Source organism: Anopheles gambiae, chromosome 2, assembly GCF_943734735.2.
Source record: "Anopheles gambiae chromosome 2, idAnoGambNW_F1_1, whole genome shotgun sequence".
In the NCBI taxonomy this organism is placed as follows: Eukaryota; Metazoa; Arthropoda; class Insecta; order Diptera; family Culicidae; genus Anopheles; species Anopheles gambiae.
Window position 1 is genome coordinate 38,822,295 of NC_064601.1, and position 21,441 is coordinate 38,843,735.

The window sequence follows — 21,441 nt, forward strand, 5'->3', positions numbered from 1 at the left end:
CGATTCCTCTCACAATGCGTCTCAGGATTTCGCTGCTGATGTCGTTGTCCGAAGTAACGACCGTCCCGAGATAGCAAATCTCCTTTACCACCTCGAGACTGTCGCCGTCAACTAATACACTGCTTCCCAGATGGTCTGAGTCACCGGCAAGCAGGTACTTCGTCTTCGTCGCATTGATTCTCAATCCAATTCCTGCTGCTTCGCGTTTGAGTCGGGTGTACGCTTCACGCACCTTCGCTGTTGTCCTGCCGATGATGTCGATGTCATCCGCGAAGCCAAGAAATTGGAGAGATCGTTAAGGGATCGTGCCACGCATGTCGTTGTCTAGCCCCGCGCCTCGAATGACACCTTCCAGGGCGATGTTGAAGAGCAGACAGGAGAGTCCGTCACCTTGCCTCAGACCCCTGTGAGATTCGAACGATTTCGATGTCAAGTTCGATACTCTCACCTTGCACTGCAGCCCGTTCATTGTGGCCTCTAACGGACGAATCAACTTCCCAGGGAAGTGGTACTGCTGCATGATGCTCCATAGCTCCTTGCAGTCTATGGCCGGTCGTAGACCGCCTTGAAGTCGATGAACAGGTGGTGCGTTGAGATCTGGCGCTCTCGGCACTTCTGGAGGATCTGCCGTAGAGTGAAAATTTGGTCGGTAGTGGATTTGCCTCCAGCAAACCCAGCTTGGTAGCTGCCGTCAAAATTTGTAGCAAGGGGCGCAAGTCTGCAAAACAGGATCTGGGACAAGGATCTTGTAGGCGGCATTCAGGACTATGATGGCTCGAAAATTCGAGCAATCCAGCAGAATAACACCCAGCTTCTACTCCTCCGGTAGTTTCATGCCGTAGCATGCGGTCTCGTAGTACAGTCGTCAACTCGTACGACTTAACAACATGCCCATCATGGGTTCAATCCCCAAATAGACCGTGCCGCCATACGTAGGATCGACTATCCTGCTATGGGGGGAAATAAATTAGTCACTGAAAGCCAATCCCACAAGTGGTACAAGCAGGCCTTGACCGACAACGGTTGTTAAGCCAAAGAAGAAAGAAAAGAGCATGCGGGCGCGCGCTGCATTCTTCTCGGATAGTGCTCGTCTGCACTCATCATCGAACCATTCCTTTTTCTCTCTACGTAATAAGCGGCCGATCTTGTGTTCGGCTGCAGTGCTGATGGCTCATTCATACCATACCATACGCCAGTGATCTGCGAGGGGCATCGCGGCGATGTTGTTGTCGGCCGGAAGCGCTTCTCCGAGCGCTGTCACATACCCTCCGCCACATCCTCACACTTCAACCGGTCCTGGTTGAGCCTTGGGTGGACTGACTGCGTTGGTTGTTAACCACGGAGAGTTTCTGGCGCAGCTTTACAGGGTTTTCCAGGGGTTCTCATAGTTGTGGGCCACTTCCTCAACTCTTTCTTACAGGGTTTCCCACGATTTATTGGTTGGTTCCCATCAATTTTTGGTGGGTTCCCATGTTTGTTTGGTGCGTTCCCACGATTTTTTGGTCGTTTCCCAGAATTTTTTGGTGCAATTGTATTGATATCCAATCGGAAAATACCAATAAATTATGGGAACAAACCAAAAATCTATGGGATACGACCAAAAAATCGTGGGAACGCACCAAAAAATCATGGGAACTGACCAATAAATCGTGGGAAACCCTGTATGAGAAGTGAACCTCATATGATGGTAATTGGAGTCTATGGCACCCTTTTTGGACAGACTGCTTGGAAATTCCTATTGGATTTGTCCAACAAGGATGCTATAGAATCCAATTCCCGTTACATTAAGCTCATTTCACTTAAGAAAGAGTCAATAAAGTGTCCCACAGCTATGAGAACTCCTGGAAAACCCTGTACCATGACCAGGAAATGGTCCGAGTCGACGTTTGCGCCTCTATACGTTTTAACGTCGATAATATCCGAGAAGTGCCTACCGTCAATCAGAACGTGGTCAATTTGGGACTATGAATCACCCCTCGGGTGTCTCCAGATGTAACTAAGGCGGTGTGCATGCTGGAAGAAGGTGCTGCGGATGCTCATGTGCTTGGAGGAGGCAAAATTTATCAGCCTGAGGCCGTTGTCGTTTGTCAGCTGGTGGACGCTGAAGCTTCCAATCGTTGGTTTATATGCCTCCTCCTGTCCGACCTGTCCGGTGACGATCTTCACGTCATGTTTTGGGCAGCGAAAATAATATACAACTACAGTATATTCGAGCGTCGATTATCCGGCGAAGTATGCTTTAAATGTTAAAGCTTCATTAATTCACGCATCTTGTTGAAATCAAATCGAAGCACTGTATATTATTTTTACATACCTTTAAGTTTTTTCTTTTCTTTTATCAATCAATGCAATAGATGTTTAGCAGAGGATGGGTCTAATTGATATCTATGCAGTTTTTTTTTTCACAATTGACCTTGAACACTCTTAAGCAAGAAAAATTAATGCACTTTTCTCATTGATTGCAAACATATACAACACAGTATGTAATAAAAACTATAATATAATAAAGTGTATTCAAATCACTCATACGCATTACACAAACGAAATAACACAAAAGAGATAATATGTATATCGTAAAATAAAAACGAATGAACCAAACAAAATAAACGGTGATGTTACCACGCCATTTACGAATTAGTTCCGTTTAGCACGAGTTCTTCTCACCGGCCTTGTCTCGGTTTTTGGACTTGAATCAGCAGCATTTTCTACTGCGACCGAATCATCAGTATTGCTTGCTTCATCTTTTTTGGCGGTTTTTCTTGCCTTTGTCGTGGTTTTGGCGCTAGTTTCCTGATCGTGTTTCTGTTCGCCTGTATCCTGCTGCGATCCACTGACGACAACAGTTTCGCTCTTACCACGTTTTGGAGTTTCACTAGGTTCATGTTTCTCTTCCACTTCCGCTTCCTCAGCCGGCACCTCTATCTTACGTCTACGACCTTTGACAGCTTTCACTTCAGTCGGCTCTTCTTTTGTCTGTACTTCTACTTTACGTCTACGCCCTTTGCCGACAGGCTTCACTTCATCCTTTATAACTGATGCATCTTCACTCTCTGTGTCTTCTGCTTTAATTAGTTCCTGCTTACGTCTACCACCTTTACGCACAGGCTTGGTTTCATTCTGTGCAACAGCGACATCTACTTTGGCCGAATCTTCCTCGACACATACCTCTGTATTACGCTGAGGAGTTTTGTCAACAGATTTAGATGAATCCTGCACATCTTCTGTTACTTTTTCTAACGGTTCTTCATCATTATGTTCTTCAATCTTGCGTCTACGGCCTCTGGCTACCGGTTTCGTCGTTTGCTGTGCAACTGCTACAACATCTTCTTTTACCGCTTCATCTTCATTATGTACCTCTATCTTACGTCTACGGCCTCTACCAACAACTTTCGGCTCATCCTGCACTGTTTCTGAAACTTCTTTTTCCAATTCTTTCTCCTGTGGTTCTTCAACCTTACGTCTACGGCCTCTGCTGGCAGGCTTTGTTGCTTCTGGTACAGTTTCCGCTGACTTATGCCCCGTATTTTCCTCCTTGTGTGCTTCTATCTTACGTCTACGTCCTTTTACAACAGGTTTTACAATATCTTGCTCTTCTTTCCCCGATTCGGTCACGTTATTTACTTCTACATTAGCTTTTTCATCAACTGACTTCGTTTCATCCTGTGCTAGTTTATCTGTTTCATTATTCTGGTTATCTGTTGAGGCTGTTTCTTCTACTATTTGCAAAGCTTTCTTAGGCCTTCCCCTTCTCAAAGGTGTGCTATTAGATGTTTCAGCCAAAACATCAACTTCAGACGCTTTCTTTTGTGTCCGTCCCCGTTTCTTGACCGGTGTATCGTTTTCATTCACACTTTCTTCGCTTAAAATGTGCTTCGTTGCTGATGCTGATTTGAGCCCTTTTGTTTGTTGCCGTCTTCTTGGTAGTTTCTGCTCGATACCAGCTACATCAGTGGGTTGCTCATCTTCATTTTTCTCCTTTGTCTCTGTATCAACAAGCCCCATATCCTCATTAGTGACATCCGAGCTTTGTTGGTCGCTAACTAAATCCTCTGACTCGCTAGTTGCGTTAGATTCAGTTATTCGTTGACTACCACCCGTGGCAACTGCCTTCGGTTGTTCCAAATTCTCCTTAACCATGGCAGGTCGCCCACGTTTTCTCTTGACATTTTCAACCACCTGCTCCGTAGCTTCTTCTGAGCTATTCAACGAATCATGTGCCTCAGTAATACGTTTCCTTCCACGTGGTTGTCTATTAACGTTCTTTATTACATCCCCAACAATATTTGGCGAGTTGAATTCCTTAACGTTTACAACATCAACGAATGCAACACGTCTAATTGTTAATAGCGCATCTACTTCTTCCTTTATGATTGGCGTAGCAGCATCTTCTTTCTGCGCTGGTGGTTTGCAGTATTTCGGGGCTGGAGACTTTCCGGCCAAAACCTCCTCTGACAAACTTTCGATTTTTTGACGACATGTTCGTTTCGGCATATCTCTTCGAGCAGGAGATTCCGAAAACTTTTCAGTTAAAATATTCTCCTTCGCGGCTGGGAGTTTTAATATGTTCAAATACTCTGCATCTGAAACACCACGCTGTGGACTTGGAGCCGTTAAGTTGTCTGGTGTTTTCAGTTCCTCATCTTTTCTTGAATAAAGCTTTCGCTTTCTCATCGTTCTCGTAGGTGTTGCTGGATCAAGTTTTGTCTCCTCCTTTGCCATTTCGACGGACTCTTTTCCGCTATCATCATGCTTTACTGATTTCTTGTTGTCTAACTTATTTGCAGCTATAGGTTTTGGAGTTTTAAACATATCTGGCATATCAGACAAATCTTGCGTCTCTGTTACGGAGTTTTTAGGAGTCTTGAGCAGCTCTTTTACACCAACTAGATTAACAATGGATGATTCTGCTTTATCGGTGCTTGTTTCAACTGAAGATGTTGCCTTCGGTGTTTTGAACATATTTTGCATCGCAATCGAGTCTTGAGTTTCTTTGTGGGTAGTTTTGGGTGTTTTTAACAGTTCTTTTACCCCGACCAAATTTACAATGGGATCTTCTGCTTTTCCAGAAATTGCAGGTTTGCATGGTTTTGGTGTTTTGAACATGTCCTGAAACTCACGGTAATCAGCATCATCTATGTTGCTGTTTTTCGGAGTCTTAAGCAGCTCTTTCACACCTACCAGATTGCCGCAGTTTTGATCTTCCTTTCCAGATTGACGTGTCAGATTCGGTGTTTGTAACAACTCCTTTGCCTCAGCCTCAACATGGTGTTCTATATCAGTGCTTGGTGACGCAGGCTGTACGTCGTTAGAAATATCAACACATGTTGACTTATTTTGATCTAGGACAGAAGCAGATTGTGCCTTCGGTGTTTTGGGTATCGCTTCGACCTTACAATTGTCATCAATATCAGCGCATGGCGATCCAGGCTCTTCTTCTACATGCTCAACAACGGCACAGACTGACTCATTCGAATCTGCATCATCGCAAAATACCGGCTTAGGTGTTTTAAGCATATTTTGAATCGCACTCAAGTTTGAAGCATCCATGTCGATGTTTTTAGGAGTTTTTAACAGTTCTTTTACCCCGACCAAACTTACACACGTCTCTGAGCCCTTAGCAGTAATTCTAGATGACGGCTTTGGTGTTTTGAACATGTCCTGAAGCTCACGATAATCTGCATCATCAGCGTTGCAATTTTTAGGCGTCTTAAGCAGCTCTTTCACACCTACCAGATTGACACAATTTTGTTTCTCGTTTTCTACTTTCATAGACAAAATTGCCTTCGGTGTTCTGTTCAACTCATTCACCTCAACGTTTTCTTCGATATTGCCAGTTGATGCCACATCTTCCACTACATCTGCAAGATCGGTACAGGTTGACGCATTTGGCTTTTCATCGAATATTTGCTCGACCTCACAAGTGTCTTCTACAGTATCAGCAGGTGATACGGGATCATCCGCAACTGCCAGTTCAATTGACTGATTTTGGTCTTCATCGATAGTAGATATCGGCTTCGCTGTTCTGTTTAACTCCTGCAACTCGACTTCTTCAGCATCTACCCGATCCTCACAGGATAACTCATTTTGATCTTCATCGATAGCAGATATCGGCTTCGGCGTGCTCGGTATCTCCTCGACCTGACGATTGCCTTCGACATCAACTGCAGAAGGCAAAGGATCAACAGAATCTTCCAGATCGATACAAGATAACTCATTTTGATCTGCATCAGCACAGGAAATCGATTGCGGTGTTCTGATCAACTTCTTAATCTCGTTATTTTCTTCCTGATTGGTTGACGACACAGGCGCCGCGATATCTGTCATTTCAGCACTGGTTGACTCATTCGAATCTGCATCGTCACAAGATGCCGGCTTCGGAGTTTTGAACATATTTTGCATCGCAATCGAGTCTTGAGTTTCTTTGTGGGTAGTTTTGGGTGTTTTTAACAGTTCTTTTACCCCGACCAAATTTACAATAGGATCTTCTGCTTTTCCGGAAATTGCCGGTTTGCATGGTTTTGGTGTTTTGAACATGTCCTGAAGCTCACGGTAATCAGCATCATCTACGTTGCTGTTTTTCGGAGTCTTAAGCAGCTCTTTCACACCTACCAGATTGCCGCAGTTTTGATCTTCCTTTCCAGATTGACGTGTCAGATTCGGTGTTTGTAACAACTCCTTTGCCTCAACTTCAACATGGTGTTCTATATCAGTGCTTGGTGACGCAAGCTGTACGTCGTTAGAAATATCAACACATGTTGACTTATTTTGATCTAGGACAGAAGCAGATTGCGCCTTCGGTGTTTTGGATATCGCTTCGACCTTACAATTATCATCAATATCATCGAATGGCGATCCAGGCTCTTCTTCTACATCCTCAACATCGGCACATACTGACTCATTCGAATCTGCATCATCACGAGATACCGGCTTCGGAGTTTTAAGCATATTTTGAATCGCACTCAAGTTTGAAGCATCCATGTCGATGTTTTTAGGAGTTTTTAACAGTTCTTTTACCCCTATCAAACTTACACAGGTCTCTGAGCCCTTAGCAGTAATTTTAGATGACGGCTTTGGTGTTTTGAACATGTCCTGAAGCTCACGATAATCTGCATCATCAACGTTGCATTTTTTAGGCGTCTTAAGCAGCTCTTTCACACCTACCAGATTGACACAATTTTGTTTCTCGTTTTCTACTTGCATAGACAAAATTTCCTTCGGTGTTTTGTTCAACTCATTCTCCTCATCGTTTTCTTCAATATTGCCAGTTGATGCCACATCTTCCACTACATCTGCAAGATCGGTACAGGTTGACGCACTTGGCTGTTCATCGGGTATTTTTTCGACCTCACAAGTATCTTCTACGGTAGCAGCAGCCAATAAAGAATCATCCCCAACTGCCAGTTCAATACAAACTGACTCGTTTTTATCTACGTCGATACTAGATATTGGCGTCGGTGTTCTGTTTAACTCCTGCAACTCGACTTCTTCAGCATCTACCAGATCCTCACAGGATAACTCATTTTGATCTTCATCGATAGCAGATATCGGCTTCGGCGTGCTCGGTATCTCCTCGACCTGACGATTGCCTTCGACATCAACTGCAGAAGGCAAAGGATCAACAGAATCTTCCAGATCGATACAAGATAACTCATTTTGATCTGCATCAGCACAGGAAATCGATTGCGGTGTTCTAATCAACTTCTTAATCTCGTTATTTTCTTCCTGATTGGTTGGCGATACAGACGCCGCGATATCTATCACTTCGGCACAGACTGACTCATTCGAATCTGCGTCATCGCAAGATACCAGCTTCGGAGTTTTAAGCATATTTTGAATCGCACTCAAGTTTGAAGCATCCATGTCGATGTTTTTAGGAGTTTTTAACAGTTCTTTCACCCCGACCAAATTTACACAGGTCTCTGAGCCCTTAGCAGTAATTTTAGATGACCGCTTTGGTGTTTTGAACATGTCCTGAAGCTCACGATAATCTGCATCATCAACGTTGCATTTTTTAGGCGTCTTAAGCAGCTCTTTCACACCTACCAGATTGACACAATTGTGTTTCTCGTTTTCTACTTGCATAGACAAAATTTCCTTCGGTGTTTTGTTCAACTCATTCTCCTCATCGTTTTCTTCAATATTGCCAGTTGATGCCACATCTTCCACTACATCTGCAAGATCGGTACAGGTTGACGCACTTGGCTGTTCATCGGGTATTTTTTCAACCTCACAAGTATCTTCTACGGTAGCAGCAGCCAATAAAGAATCATCCCCAACTGCCAGTTCAATACAAACTGACTCGTTTTTATCTACGTCGATACTAGATATTGGCGTCGGTGTTCTGTTTAACTCCTGCAACTCGACGTCTTCAGCTTCTACCAGATCCGCACGGGATAACTCATTTTGATCTCCATCGATAGTGGATATCGATTTCGGTGTGCTCGGTATCTCCTCGACCTGACGATTGCCTTCGATATCAACAGCAGACGACAAAGGGTCAACAGAATCTTCCAGATCGATACAAGATGAGTCATTTTGATCTGCATCAGCGAAAGATATCGACTTAGGTGTGCTACTCAGTTCCTTCATCTTGTCAATGTCCACTAATTCAGCGCTTGGCGATGTAGGCTCAGCATTAATACCATGTTGAATTTCTTCACATTGTTGACCATCAGATTGGCGTTCGGGTAGAGTGTTGTGCAATTCTTCATTACACTCAACATTACCACAACTGTTTTCCTTCTCTGTCTCAGATGAAACTACGGATTTCGGTGTTCTAAACATATTTTCCATCGCATGGCAGTAATTAACGTCTGAATGAGAGACTTTAGGAGTCTTAAGCATTTCCTTAACACCTATCAGATTGATACACGTTGATACCCTATCGCAGCCCACCTCAGATGATTCTATTGCTTTCGGTGTGCTGAACATATTCTCACGGTTTTCTTGTATGTACTCATCGGCGATTTTAGGAGTGCTAAGCAGCATTTTAGTTTCACTTACATGCTCATTGGCAGATTCCGGCAAACGTGTTGGTGTTTTCGTAATGATCTTTAAGCTATAGTTAGGCGACAGTTGGTTGGAATCTGCAGCAGGATTCAGCATATTCTTACTGTCATCGAGATCAGCATCAACTGGTTGCAGCTGCTCATGGACAGAGACATCAGAGAATTGTTTGGGTCTAAAAAATAAGCATACTAATTAGCAGTCACATTCTTAAAAATAGTTAACAACAACAATATGTACATAATAGCATTATATTAAAATGATAATAATAATACAAGAAAAATATTAAAAAAAAAAACTAAGCTCGAAAAAAGGACAAAAACTTACTCTTCCTCAGATGGAGTCGTTTCCATATATTGTGAAACACAATTTATGTCCTCTTTCGTCAATCCTCTTGATGAATCCGGTAGAACTGCAGTGGAGAGCGTATTCCTTCGATTGTCATTTATTTTCGAGTGTTTAGATGAAAAGCATTCCCGCATACTAGAAACATACATGAATGTCGGTAATTATCAAAAATATCTAAAAGCGTTTACGTAATTCTAGAAACTGTTTTCTCATACCTGTTAGAAAGAATTGATGCTGAAGATGATTTCGGCTTCGTTTCCATTGGCGTCGCCGTGTCATCACTTACGACAAGGGCATTTGAAATAATTTGTTCATTTGGCAACTCTGACTCATGAGCTGCTTGCATGTTGTACATCTTATTATTACCTTGATCCGGTTCTTCTTCCTCATTAATCAGTAGGCTTTCATCTATTTCGGCTGTCAAGTCCAGCTGTGGTCTTGATGTGTTTAAGGACGTAAAAGCGCTACCAATAAATTTTCGCGTATCTCGCAACGAATCCCTCAGCTGTGGTGTACTAACTTTCGCGGGTAATATTTCTATATCATGGACAGGCTCTGAATCACTACTTGCCAAAAGTTCATCCTCATTCACTTGATCATCCAGAGAACTGAGCTCCGAATCTAAATCCAAATCTATTATCGGATCTTCCGGGATACTAACACGGCTCATCGGGCTTACGGATAAACTGTTGTAATCGAGAGCGCTAAATGTTTTCCGTGACTTTGTTGGCTGGGGCGTAAGTTGCGCAGTACTAATCGGTAAGCAAGAATTACGGTTCAGGCGGGTACATGTAGGTAGGTCGTTCACGTTTTTCAGCTCTTCATTTAGCGTGTTAGATCGCACGGGTTCGTTGATGTCCGCATGCAACACAAGCGCATTCTCTTCCGGCGGGACAACAGCTGGTGTTACTCCATCCATAAAGGATTCATGAGGCGTGACATCTGAATATTTTGCCGATCGTATTTGTGTTGTCCTGTTGGGCTTCTTTATAACTGATTGTACATCAAACATCGGCATAACAACTGCCGTGTCTTCAACACCCGTATCTGCAACATTCGCGATTATCTCGTCTTTATATTCGGGTATTACGGATTGTAGCGACTGTTGGTCCCTAGGGATGCTTTCGGGTACCGGTGTTGAATGTTTGCTTAATGTTTCGGTTGTCACAATTGGTATTGGAGTAGTGTTTGGATCTGTCGGTGCTTCTGCAGTGACGATTGGAACTGGAGTGTCACTAGAATCTTTTTTGTTCAGCGACGATATCAAATGTTTGCGCAACTTAACCGCAGAAGTTTTGCTAGAAATCGGTGTCACCTTATGTGGATCTGTCCGTACGCTCGTATTGATCTTAACATTTGGCGTCTTCTTGTTCGATAGAGACGACGCCAACGGTGTTTTCTTAGTGTCCGAAGCATGTATTCGAGAATTTTTAATGGCCGATTTAAGCAATGCTACTTTAGGTGTTGAAGGTGCTACAGCTTTCACCGAATTAGGCGTTCGATTAACTTTCTTCGGACTTGGTGAGATCAAATTGATAGCGTCCAATACACGAGGAGACTGGGCCACTTTTCCGGAGAAAATTTTGCGCACTGCGCTTGTGGGCCGCGATTTAACAGGCGTTGTTAGATCGATTAAATGCATCGAATCGTGTGGATTGGACACATTTACCAGATATTCTTCAATTTCTGTTTTATCAAAAGTTGCGTTCTTGTGTCGCAGTGGCGTTCGCTTAGGTGAGGCGACCGGTGTTTTACATGTTAAATGTCGTTTTTCTGCTAAAGAAACGTACGATGTAAGCATGACGCCTGTAGTCTGTAGTTTGGGTATTTCGTGTCGTAATGTAACGTTTTCCTTTTCAATTGTTGAAATTTCGTTGGGGTTTGCAACAGGATTAGCGGCATTCAATTCCATTTGCATGGTGGTATCGGCCTGCGCATGAGTGTTATCGGTTAAATGGACATTCTCATGCGTTCCATCTGATTCCGGGGACCGGTTCAATGAAGGTACAATGATGCTATATAAAAACAATGTAAAAAACGTTGGAATGATGCATATGATGAAAAGAATAACATCTCCCGGAAATATCGATAGGAGATGGCGATGTTTCACAAAAAAAAAAATAAATACAAAAATATGTAATACAATAAAAGAAAATTCTGTTTCTTACCTGTGTATTGTTCTGCGTTTCCGAATGGCATTCAACATCAAACCAACATCACGCGGAACTTTTACAGAACATTGTTTAACGAGTTCTCCGAAGCTTCTTACGCGTTTCAATGTTTTGGGCTTTCCAACACTGGGCAGACAAGTGGCGCGTTTGGTCGATTTACGAACCGCATTAATATTAGCTGGATTATAGTTCCACTCAAATAAGTAGCCAGCCACTTCGAATTTATCGCCATTCTGTATCACTGTTTTGCCCTCCAGTCGTACGCCATTCAGCAGGACCGGATTACGCACAGAAAAGTTGTGGATAGTAACCTAGAAAGCCACACTAACCCATTAGTACCGTTGCATATTCCCTCTAGATGTAATGCAAGTTTAGCCCAATGTATCGTTCAACCTACCGAATTCGATGAATCGGCAAACAATTTACAGTGAAGCCGCTCTGCTTCGAGTGTGTGGAGCCGTATGCTGTTCAGCGGATGGGCGCCAATTGTTACACGATCGGTTTTCACAGCGATTTTTCGCGTCTGTTCACCACTTTCCTTATTAAGGATCAATATGTTAGCACCACGTATGGAAAACATCTTCATTTCGCGCTTAATTAATCATAGACACGCGAAAAAAACTTAATAACTTAAAAAGAGCAATTTTCTGCAGCTGCACCGCTGTTCGCAAGATGTCTGCTATGATGCTTCCCAAGAACAACTGCGTTTGTTTTCAACAGAAACAGCCAAAAACCGTTGATTCCGAAACTGCAATAACGTAGCTGTCATCATTGACCTGACAGCCAATAACATCGCATAGCATTTGGCGGTGTGTTCGATGTATTGGGCTAGTGCAGACAATCGAATTAAAAAATCGTATTATTTTGAATATTTTGTCATTAAATTTAGAAAATTTCATAAATTTAACAAACGGACTTTAATGAATACGGCGGCACAATAACTCATTGTTCCTATAGAAGCCATATGATCTTAATAAACTCGTCATAGCTTTCCGAGAGCAAATTAATTTGTTGTATTGTAGTCAATTTATTTGATCAAAGCACAGAAATTTCATATCAATTTATAAATGTGTGGGTCTAGTAGGAGAATCTGGAGAATCATGACGAGTTGCGTTCAGTTACAACCAAATCAATATTTTAAGGATTGTTTAACACTGTGTCCACATGGCGGTTTCTTGCTAAAGTCGCTAGCAAAACTTCAATTAAAAAATAAAGTTTTACTACAACATTTTTTATATGAAGTTCCGCTTGTGTTACTCGCAAAAAGGTGCCTTGTGATACAGTGTAACATATGTTTCGTAAATAAATTTGCTTTGTTATCATATTTTAACTTTATCATTTATTACGGCGTGCAAGTGTTGGCACGAATGTTACTGTAAAGCCAAGAGAACTGCAATACAAGCAGCTGCAGAATTTGACAGCAGTATGACAACCAAAACACACAACAGCTTGTTGCGCCACGTTCTAGTTGGCAATGTTTGGATGAATTTGCAAGTGCATCGATAAGCGAAAGGATGAACGATAAGAGTAAGGTGCAAAATGCATGTGTTATCGTCCTGGGCGACATTGGACGCAGCCCCCGCATGCAGTACCATGTGAAGAGCCTGTCTGAGAACGATTTCTCGGTGGACTTCATCGGATACGTACAATCGCCACCGTTGGAAGAAATCAGAGCCAGTCCCAATGTGCGAATGCACGAGCTGAACCCGTTCCCGGAGCTGGAATTGCCGAACATTCTGAAGTACATCTTTAAAACGATATGGCAAGCGTTAGGTTTGCTCATTACTCTAATCAGCATACGGAAGCCGAAGTTTATTCTTTGCCAAAATCCTCCGGCCATCCCGGCGATCATTGTGGCATACCTCTATTGCTTGTTTGCCCGCTCGAAGCTGATTATTGATTGGCATAACTACACGTATTCGATTTTGGAGCTCGAGGCGCCAGACTCACTGATCGTACGAGTTGCGAAAAAGGTGGAATCATTCTTTGGCGCAAGGGCAGCCGACGGGTTTTGCGTCACTAAAGCGATGAAAGATGATCTTTACACGCGTTGGAATGTTAGGTAACCCATACCCACAAAGGTGACTTTATGTAAGAAAAACCGTCAAACACGTCTTGTAATTATCTCTCCCTCAGAGCAACCGTACTGTACGACCGACCACCACAGCAATTCCAGAGCATCTCGATTCAGGACAAGCATAACCTGTTTTTGCGCCTTGGAGAAAGTGTCAGCGCCTTCCGCACCGCACAAGACGCAGCGGGTGAAGATATTGTAGAGTGTACGGCGTTCACCACCAAGCACCGTAATGGCGAGATCAAGCTTCGTGACTCAAGACCTGGCCTGCTGGTTTCCAGCACCAGCTGGACACCGGATGAAGATTTCAGTATTTTGCTCAGCGCGTTGGATCAGTATGAGCGAGAAGCATCAGCAATGCCGGCGCACTACCCGAATCTGGTGTGCATTATTACGGGCAAGGGGCCGCTTAAGGAAAAGTACCGCAAAATTGTAGACTCAAAATCGTGGAAGATGGTGAAGCTGGAAATGCCTTGGCTGGAGAATGAAGACTATCCAAAACTGTTGGCGAGCAGCGATTTGGGCGTATGCCTGCACTACAGCTCTAGTGGACTGGACTTGCCGATGAAGGTCGTGGACATGTTTGGCTGTGGACTGCCCGTTTGTGCCATCCATTTCGATTGGTACGTGCAAAACGCGAAATGTGTAATGGAAAGGGATGTATTTTTCACAAACGACATGTTTTCTCTTGTTTCGGCAGTATCAACGAACTTGTGAAGCACGGTGAGAATGGCTTCGTATTTCAGCACCATCAGGAGTTGTCTGAGCAAATTGGCCGTTGGTTCTACGACTTCCCCAGTAACATTGCCTTGGCGAACATGAAGCAGGATATACAGAAGCACCTGAAGCAGTTCCAAACGCTCAGATGGACCGAGAATTGGAGAAATGTCGCATTGCCAGTGTTTAAAAAATAGGCTTAGTAATGTAAGGATTGTTCTTGTTGCTTATTGTGGTTTTTTAGTAAGTAATTAACAACGTTTGTTGGCAGTAAGAAAAGGACTGATTTAATAAAATACCTTTTTTCCAAACGCAAATCGCTCAAACGAAACGGTTATTATTCCTCTTTCAAAAGAAACCGACTGCCTGCGTTGGCAACAATGTCATGGCATGCTGTTATGTTTGGCCACACTGTTCGAATGTCAGATGGAGGCGACCGCGTGAAACAGCACATCGTGCACGTTAGTTTTTGCTGCTGGTGTAAAATATGGAAAAAGTGATCCTAAAATCGACCGCTGAAAAGGGTCGCGGACTGTATGCCGCCGAGCTCATCCCGGAGGGTGGAACCATATTCGAGGAGCAGCCGCTCGTTTCTTGCCAATACTCGTGGAATGCCGCCTACGGGTACTTGGCGTGCGAGTACTGTCTCCGCCCGTTGGAAACAGCCGAACGAAATGCGCAACGGTTGGCGAACGATCCGTGCATTATGTTGCCGCGGACGGAGTGCTGCCCGGTGGAGGCGAACCTGGCCAACCACACCAAGTGCGAACGATGTGGCGCCCTGTATTGCAGCGCCGATTGTCTGCAGGAAGCGGCGAATCGATATCATACAGCGGTTTGTTTAGGTTCCGAGGCGCACAACGAGCAGCATCCGGTGAATGCTTTGTTGGAGTTCTGGAAGTAAGTCCGAAATGGTGTTACTGCAAGGAAATGTTAATGCTGATTAAATTGTTCGCTCTCTTGCCCCCCGCAGGAAAATGCATTATCCACCGGAGACTTGCGGGATTATGCTGTTCGTGAAGATTGTGGGAATGTTTCGGCAGGCGGCAGATCCACAAGCTCTCCAAGCGGAACTGCAAGATTTTGTGCACAAATCAGTGAACGAAGATTTGCTCATATTCCACAAAATGCTTGGCGAAAAGTTTACCCAACAGATCGAGCAACTGTACGAGCTGTTCTGCAAGACGTTCCAGGTCGAATCGGACGAGCGGCTTAGCTGGCTAACCCCGGAAGGATTCAAGAGTCTTGTTGCGCTGGTAGGAACGAACGGCCAGGGTATAGGTACGAGCTCATTCGGGGACTGGGTGAAGAATGTCACGGCGTGCGAAATGAGCGACCAGGAACGACAGGCGGTGGATCAGCTGATCGATGATTTGTACGCCAAGATGGACGATGTCGTCGGTTCGTTTCTGAACAACGAAGGCTCGGCCTTGTTCGCTAGACAGAGCAAAATCAACCACAGCTGTGCACCGAACGCGGAGACTGTGTTTCCCAAGTCGAACCACATGCTAGCGTTGAGGGCTACGAGGGATATACAGCCTGGTGAAGAAATTTGCATCTCCTACCTGGACGAGTGCAACCTGCAGAGGTCGCGCCATTCGCGGCAGAAAACGTTAAAAGACTACTACCTTTTCATCTGCCAGTGCGAAAAGTGTGAAAGTCAAATTAACGATCCTGACGAAACGTCCGAGGAGGAAGAGGACGAGGACGACGATGATATGGAAGAGTCAGACTAAGGAATCGTTAACCCGCAGTGTCCTGAAATGGTACCTCAAATGCGACAATATATTTGCATCTTCCAAGCAAACGAACAGCTTAATTATTCTAAAACTCGTTGCGCGTATCGCTAAGCACTTTCGGAAGCCACCACCGGGGCCAAGTGGATCAGCTGGTTACTGTTTTCAGCCAACTCCGTGATGGATATACGGCCCCGCTGTCTGATGAATTTGGCCACCGATTTTAGCTCCTCTTCCGAGATGTAGATGAATTTTCCTCGATCATCAATTACGCCGGTAATGCGTTCTTCTTTCTGCAGCTCTCCGATTCGATCGATAACGGCCTGTACCTTCAGTTTGAACTGCACTGCCAAATCTTCCAACACTACGACCTTGTTATCCTGTGGGCGAAGAGGGGAAAGTGGCGGAATGTGAACCGATGTGTGAACAAAATGCATACTCTCTCCCGAACCCGCACTATTCGTACCTGGATATATTTGATAAACTCAAGCAAAGTGTTTTGCTGCTCATCTGCGTCCTCCTCCTCGAAGCCTTCCTCCTCCACGCTGAACGCTTGCTTTAGCATGAGATATTCCTCGTGCTCCTTGCGCTCCTTCTCCTCCCGGGCCAGTCGTTCCGCTTCCTCGCGGTTCTTTTCCTCCTGGTCCTCCTTTTCTGCCTGCTTACGGCGCTCTTCCTCTAGCAGTGCGTCGCGCTTTTTCTGCTCCTCGCGTAAGCGCAGCTCATGTTCGCGCTCAGTCTTCTTTTGTGCCTTCGCTTCCAGTTTGGCTCGCTTTTTGGCTCCGATCTTTTCGCCCGCATAATCATGCTGCGCTTGCGGTATCGTGTCTTCCTCCTCTGACTCCTCCACGGGTTCCGCTATTTGAGCGACTCTGGCCCGATTCCTTTGATTGCGTACCACCTGGGCGCGACGTGGAACATTCTCCTCGGCCTGAGCAGGAGCTGCTGCAGGAGGGACTGTAGAGAGAAAGTGGCAGGGCGATATGAAGCATCGTTACGATCCAGCTTTTTTATTGCCTAACTTACCTTCATTCTTTGCTTTGCTTTTGTTAAGTAATAAAAGAGTTATTAGCACTACGAGTAGTGCAGTTGCAATTCCAGCGAGCAGGATTAAATCCATTTCCGAGCACCACTGTTGTTTATGTGCGTTTCTTCCTCTGCTGCGGGATGTGTTGACGTTTTGTTTCGTATATAAACCTTGGCTTTCTATTTGTTGTTCCAATTTTGATTCCTAGGATGCATTTGTAGGACCAAGAAGATTGTGCAATTGAATTGATAATAATTCCACAAAAATCCTTTTTCCAATTGCTTTCGTTTAAACAACGGTTAGGTACGTTTTGGGGTGAATTTTATGTTGATGCCTTGCCTCCACCGCTATCGTACACATCTTGGCAACACGGTGACGTTTCTCTTGCTTGCTGTCAAAAGGCTGCGTTTTCTATTGACGTGTCGGCAGAAAATTGCTTCGTTTCTCGAATTTTTTTTGTTGGTAAAATTGGTATTCTACATTGCTGGCTTGTATCGTGGTTAAAATGTTTAACCCTTCGTTATTTGTGGTGTTAGCCACGCTGCTCATTGTTCCTCTCTCGAATGGACTGTACTTTCACATCGGTGAAACCGAACGCAAATGTTTCATCGAAGAAATACCGGACGAAACCACCGTAGTAGGTAAGGCAAACAAATCGGGAAGGGCGAATCTTCACAAGCGTAGCAACATGTCCATGGGTCGATAATGCTGTTTATTCTCTTTATTTTAGCTAACTACAAGGTGGAACTGTATGATCCACGGTCCGGTGGATTCATGCCATCATCGCCCGGTATTGGAATGCACGTCGAAATCAAGGATCCGGATGACAAGACGATCCTTTCCCGTGTTTACAGCTCCGAAGGCAAGTGAAAGGACAGTGTGTGTGCAGGCTTTGCGTAAGCTTCCTTACTCACGTATGAACTCGTTTTGCAGGACGTATTTCGTTCACCTCCCATATACCGGGAGAACACGTGCTGTGTATGTACTCGAACAGCACCGCCTGGTTCAGTGGATCGCAGCTCCGAGTGCACCTCGATATTCAAGTCGGAGAGCACACGATCGATTACGCTAATGTGGCACAGAAGGAAAAGCTAACCGAATTGCAGCTGCGCATTCGTCAACTTCTCGACCAGGTGGACCAAATCACAAAGGAGCAGAACTACCAGAGAGTAAGTAGAACCTAGCTGCTAGAATGTTGAGTTGCAGCCAAATAATGCCCGCTTTTGGGATGGATGCCTTTCATTTTTCCTATTTCCTTTCTTCCCCGGAACAGTACCGTGAAGAACGCTTCCGACAAACCAGCGACAGTACCAACCAGCGTGTCTTGTGGTGGTCGGTTGCTCAAACCGTAGTGCTGCTGATAATGGGCGTGTGGCAGATGAGGCATCTCAAGAGCTTCTTCGAAGCAAAGAAACTAGTTTAAACGAACGAATATCGTACGACAAGGTATGTCACAATCTTTTTGTGAAAATAAATTAAAACAACATTGAAGTATGATCGTGTCCCTTCTAGCAGAATATCACTCAATCGTGTAACTAACAAATCGAAAAGTTTATTGCGAAATCGGGGGTTTTAGCTCGTGGTTCACTACAACTCAATCCTGCAAATCGGACAAATGTTCTGGAAGGATGTCCACTGCTTGATGCATTTTGCATGGAATGCATGGTCACATTTCAGGGCTCTTCGCTGATTGTTGTACTTAATGTCGCAGCGGCAGATAACGCACATCGATCTAGTTGGGATATGGGAACGGAAAGAGGGGAAAAATAGACGCATTACATACTCTCCTAGCTTCGCACGAATCCGCTGTTCGCTGCATTACAAATTCAACACAGATAAACGCTTCAGCTTAATCCGGTCATAGTTGGGACGAAAGGGTTCGTCGGCGGCGGGGACAAAATCACAGTACACCTCTTGGCTGTTCTGTCGCTGCAGGAAAAGAATGGCCGTCGTTGTGAATTTGGACTTTTCCACAATCAACGGAGTTTCCAACACAACGTCTGAGAAGTTCATTTTTCAGCCTTACGGCGCATCGCTTGCTAGCTTGCGCACGCTGTACACTTACTGCTGAGGAACAGCGGAGAACGTATTGTTGGCTTTACTACGTATCGCTTCGATAAGATAAGATATAACCGATTTTGTCAACAACTCAGAAACCTGAAGGAAGTGAGGGAAAGAAAGCATTTGATCCACAAACGATCAGATAAAATAATCGCTGATATATTAAAACGGTACGTTGTGTATTGTTTTGTTTCCACAACATTGCCGGTGTGCTGTATTTATTCGATTCAAAATTGCGTGCTTCGCAAGCTGCAGACAAAAGCGTCATTTTGTATTTAAAGTAAGCACAATAGCGCATAAAATAAATAAAATTCACTATTTAAACATAGTTTCATAATTCGTCCTTTTCACTGCTAGGCACATGCGGCTCGTAACACATCGCACTCAAATCACACTGTTCAATACGGTCGGCGTACATTTGTTTAAAATGATCGTAACTGCAAAGCGGCACATCTTCCGGGCAGCCTGGTATATTGGTAAGCCTCTCTTGGTGGTATAATGCGATCGATTGCGTTCCATCAGGGCAACTGGAAAGGGCCAGACTATATTAGCAGAAGCCTCTTAAATCAAACCTATCAACACTTACCCATACAGCACAAAGTAAAGATTGGTTCCGAACGCATCGATGTGGCTGACGCGCCACTTTCGCTTGTGGCGCATGCTTTCCCCCCTCAGCGGTTCGTTGTCTTTGTATAGATTCAAAAAGGCGATCGATTTCAGAAGCGTACCCGAATGTGTAAAGTAGAACGTGAAACGAGGTCCATTCTCGTCGTTGAAATTGGTGAACAGATCGGCAAAAGCGGAACATGCCTGCCGATGCGTTAAATCATAACCATATCCATCGATCCAGTAGTACTTCAGATCTTCGTTGTATTCCATCGTGGAAATGCTCTCCTTATCGAACAGCAAACACCACGGTGAGATGTCCCGATCGCTCCAGGCCGTTTCAAACGCACACGTCTGATAAATGGCGTGTACCTCTTCCGGGCTGACGAACGTTCCGATTCGTTTCGACAGTTTCTCAATCACGCTTCTCATTTGCTTGGAGCTACCGAAACGGTCCATCTCGCGGTACGAGTATGGATTTTGCTTCACCTGCTTCTTCCATTTCTCGCAACCCTTGTAAAACCGTAGCACCGGGTCGCGATGTAGTGCCTCCGGATATTGGATCGGTTCGGCACGGCCGAAAAGACCGTGGCTAAAATTCCGAGCACTATACTCTGCACGTTCGGTTTTGGTGAACTTGAACCGGAAATCTTGTTCATCATACCGTTCCGGAATGTGCGTCCCGAACCGTTTACGTATCCTTTGTCCTAGCTGGAACAGTTCGTCGCCTCCTTCGCGCACGAGTAGCTTTGCGTCTTCGACTGTAACCCGGGGCTGCCAGCGTTCGAACAGCTCTAGCTGATCCCGGCATATATGGCCATGTTCCAGTATGTCCCGCTGCAGTTCCGGAAGTGTGGTGCGCATGTGATCGATGATACTTTTCGATGGGTTTCGCGTACCGTGGCGAAACAGGCCCCATATCTTGCTGACAGTGCAGCCTGTGAAGTGAGAATGAGAAGTTTAAATGTTTGCATTATTCTCTGCAGTGCAAGCTTTTCCCCCCTACCGTTCACGGTGGCTATGCTGCGTACATCCTTGTTCTGTACGTGGCGGTACGGAGTTTTGGTACCAAGCCGCCGGAATATGGTATCTTTGGGATTATTTGCACACCATCTTTCAGCACCGACGGAGGACGACAGCAGGATGGAGGAGAAGCTTACAAGTAGCGCAAGAAGTAAAACAATATTGGGTCCAGTGCGAAGTAGCATAGTGCTTAAATGAACGTAAAAATTGTCCCGGATACAGCGTTTGCAATGTGCTCAAGACGTAGTTCTACATGCTGTAGAAGGAATAAATAAATAAACAATTGTTTACTGTTCAACGTAAATTCAACGTTGGGCGGTTCCATCCATTTTCGTTTGACAGAACGAAGTAACGAAAGCAAAAGCCGAATTTTGAAAGATATGATCGAATTAAAAAGAATTGTCTTTGTAATTTAAGTATTGTTTGATTCTTTTGATCTCTTACGAAAGCTAATTATTTCTTAATCATGTTAAAATGGAAACTGTATTATTAACTTTAACGTTTTTATCCATCTCTCATAAATTTTACAACAAAAATGTTAGGAAAAAGGAGATATTGTGAACTTCAGTTAGGTTAAGAGCCAACCGAATATTGATACCACGATTTTGTTGGATAATTTTTAATTTCCATGATTGGTGCTGTGTTCATGTTGGCTAATTGTGACATTTGTAT

The 21,441-nt window shown here is 44.3% G+C and overlaps 7 protein-coding genes across 7 annotated transcripts; 3 read left to right on the forward strand and 4 right to left on the reverse strand.

The window, feature by feature from the left end:
* Window positions 1-2,484: 2,484 nt before the first annotated feature.
* LOC5667456 (proliferation marker protein Ki-67) lies at window positions 2,485-12,264 on the reverse strand. Its single transcript, XM_061643494.1, has 5 exons — window positions 11,923-12,264; window positions 11,523-11,836; window positions 9,570-11,369; window positions 9,334-9,489; window positions 2,485-9,181 (listed from the first exon to the last, which is right to left on the reverse strand). Exons 1-5 carry the CDS (start codon window positions 12,109-12,111, stop codon window positions 2,635-2,637), a joined length of 9,006 nt encoding a protein of 3,001 aa, XP_061499478.1. The 5' UTR covers window positions 12,112-12,264; the 3' UTR covers window positions 2,485-2,634.
* A 683-nt stretch (window positions 12,265-12,947) lies between these two features.
* On the forward strand, window positions 12,948-14,633 carry LOC1274210 (chitobiosyldiphosphodolichol beta-mannosyltransferase). The gene is made up of 3 exons (XM_313298.5): window positions 12,948-13,587; window positions 13,662-14,222; window positions 14,300-14,633. Exons 1-3 carry the CDS (start codon window positions 13,040-13,042, stop codon window positions 14,511-14,513), a joined length of 1,323 nt encoding a protein of 440 aa, XP_313298.4. The 5' UTR covers window positions 12,948-13,039; the 3' UTR covers window positions 14,514-14,633.
* An 87-nt stretch (window positions 14,634-14,720) lies between these two features.
* LOC1274211 (histone-lysine N-trimethyltransferase SMYD5) lies at window positions 14,721-16,123 on the forward strand. The gene is made up of 2 exons (XM_313299.6): window positions 14,721-15,216; window positions 15,290-16,123. The coding sequence occupies exons 1-2, from the start codon at window positions 14,804-14,806 to the stop codon at window positions 16,050-16,052; spliced, it is 1,176 nt and encodes a 391-aa protein (XP_313299.2). The 5' UTR covers window positions 14,721-14,803; the 3' UTR covers window positions 16,053-16,123.
* Window positions 16,073-17,332, reverse strand: LOC11175894 (DDRGK domain-containing protein 1). The gene is made up of 3 exons (XM_003436476.2): window positions 17,079-17,332; window positions 16,519-17,009; window positions 16,073-16,432 (listed from the first exon to the last, which is right to left on the reverse strand). Exons 1-3 carry the CDS (start codon window positions 17,170-17,172, stop codon window positions 16,163-16,165), a joined length of 855 nt encoding a protein of 284 aa, XP_003436524.2. The 5' UTR covers window positions 17,173-17,332; the 3' UTR covers window positions 16,073-16,162.
* A 239-nt stretch (window positions 17,333-17,571) lies between these two features.
* On the forward strand, window positions 17,572-18,570 carry LOC1274213 (transmembrane emp24 domain-containing protein eca). The gene is made up of 4 exons (XM_562397.5): window positions 17,572-17,720; window positions 17,810-17,941; window positions 18,013-18,248; window positions 18,353-18,570. Exons 1-4 carry the CDS (start codon window positions 17,585-17,587, stop codon window positions 18,500-18,502), a joined length of 654 nt encoding a protein of 217 aa, XP_562397.4. The 5' UTR covers window positions 17,572-17,584; the 3' UTR covers window positions 18,503-18,570.
* Window positions 18,571-18,611: 41 nt separating this feature from the next.
* Window positions 18,612-19,174, reverse strand: LOC5667467 (uncharacterized). The gene is made up of 2 exons (XM_001688380.2): window positions 18,902-19,174; window positions 18,612-18,811 (listed from the first exon to the last, which is right to left on the reverse strand). Exons 1-2 carry the CDS (start codon window positions 19,090-19,092, stop codon window positions 18,667-18,669), a joined length of 336 nt encoding a protein of 111 aa, XP_001688432.2. The 5' UTR covers window positions 19,093-19,174; the 3' UTR covers window positions 18,612-18,666.
* Window positions 19,175-19,315: 141 nt separating this feature from the next.
* On the reverse strand, window positions 19,316-21,377 carry LOC1274214 (multiple inositol polyphosphate phosphatase 1). The gene is made up of 3 exons (XM_313302.6): window positions 20,753-21,377; window positions 19,727-20,684; window positions 19,316-19,667 (listed from the first exon to the last, which is right to left on the reverse strand). The coding sequence occupies exons 1-3, from the start codon at window positions 20,952-20,954 to the stop codon at window positions 19,472-19,474; spliced, it is 1,356 nt and encodes a 451-aa protein (XP_313302.5). The 5' UTR covers window positions 20,955-21,377; the 3' UTR covers window positions 19,316-19,471.
* Between the last annotated feature and the right edge of the window lie 64 nt (window positions 21,378-21,441).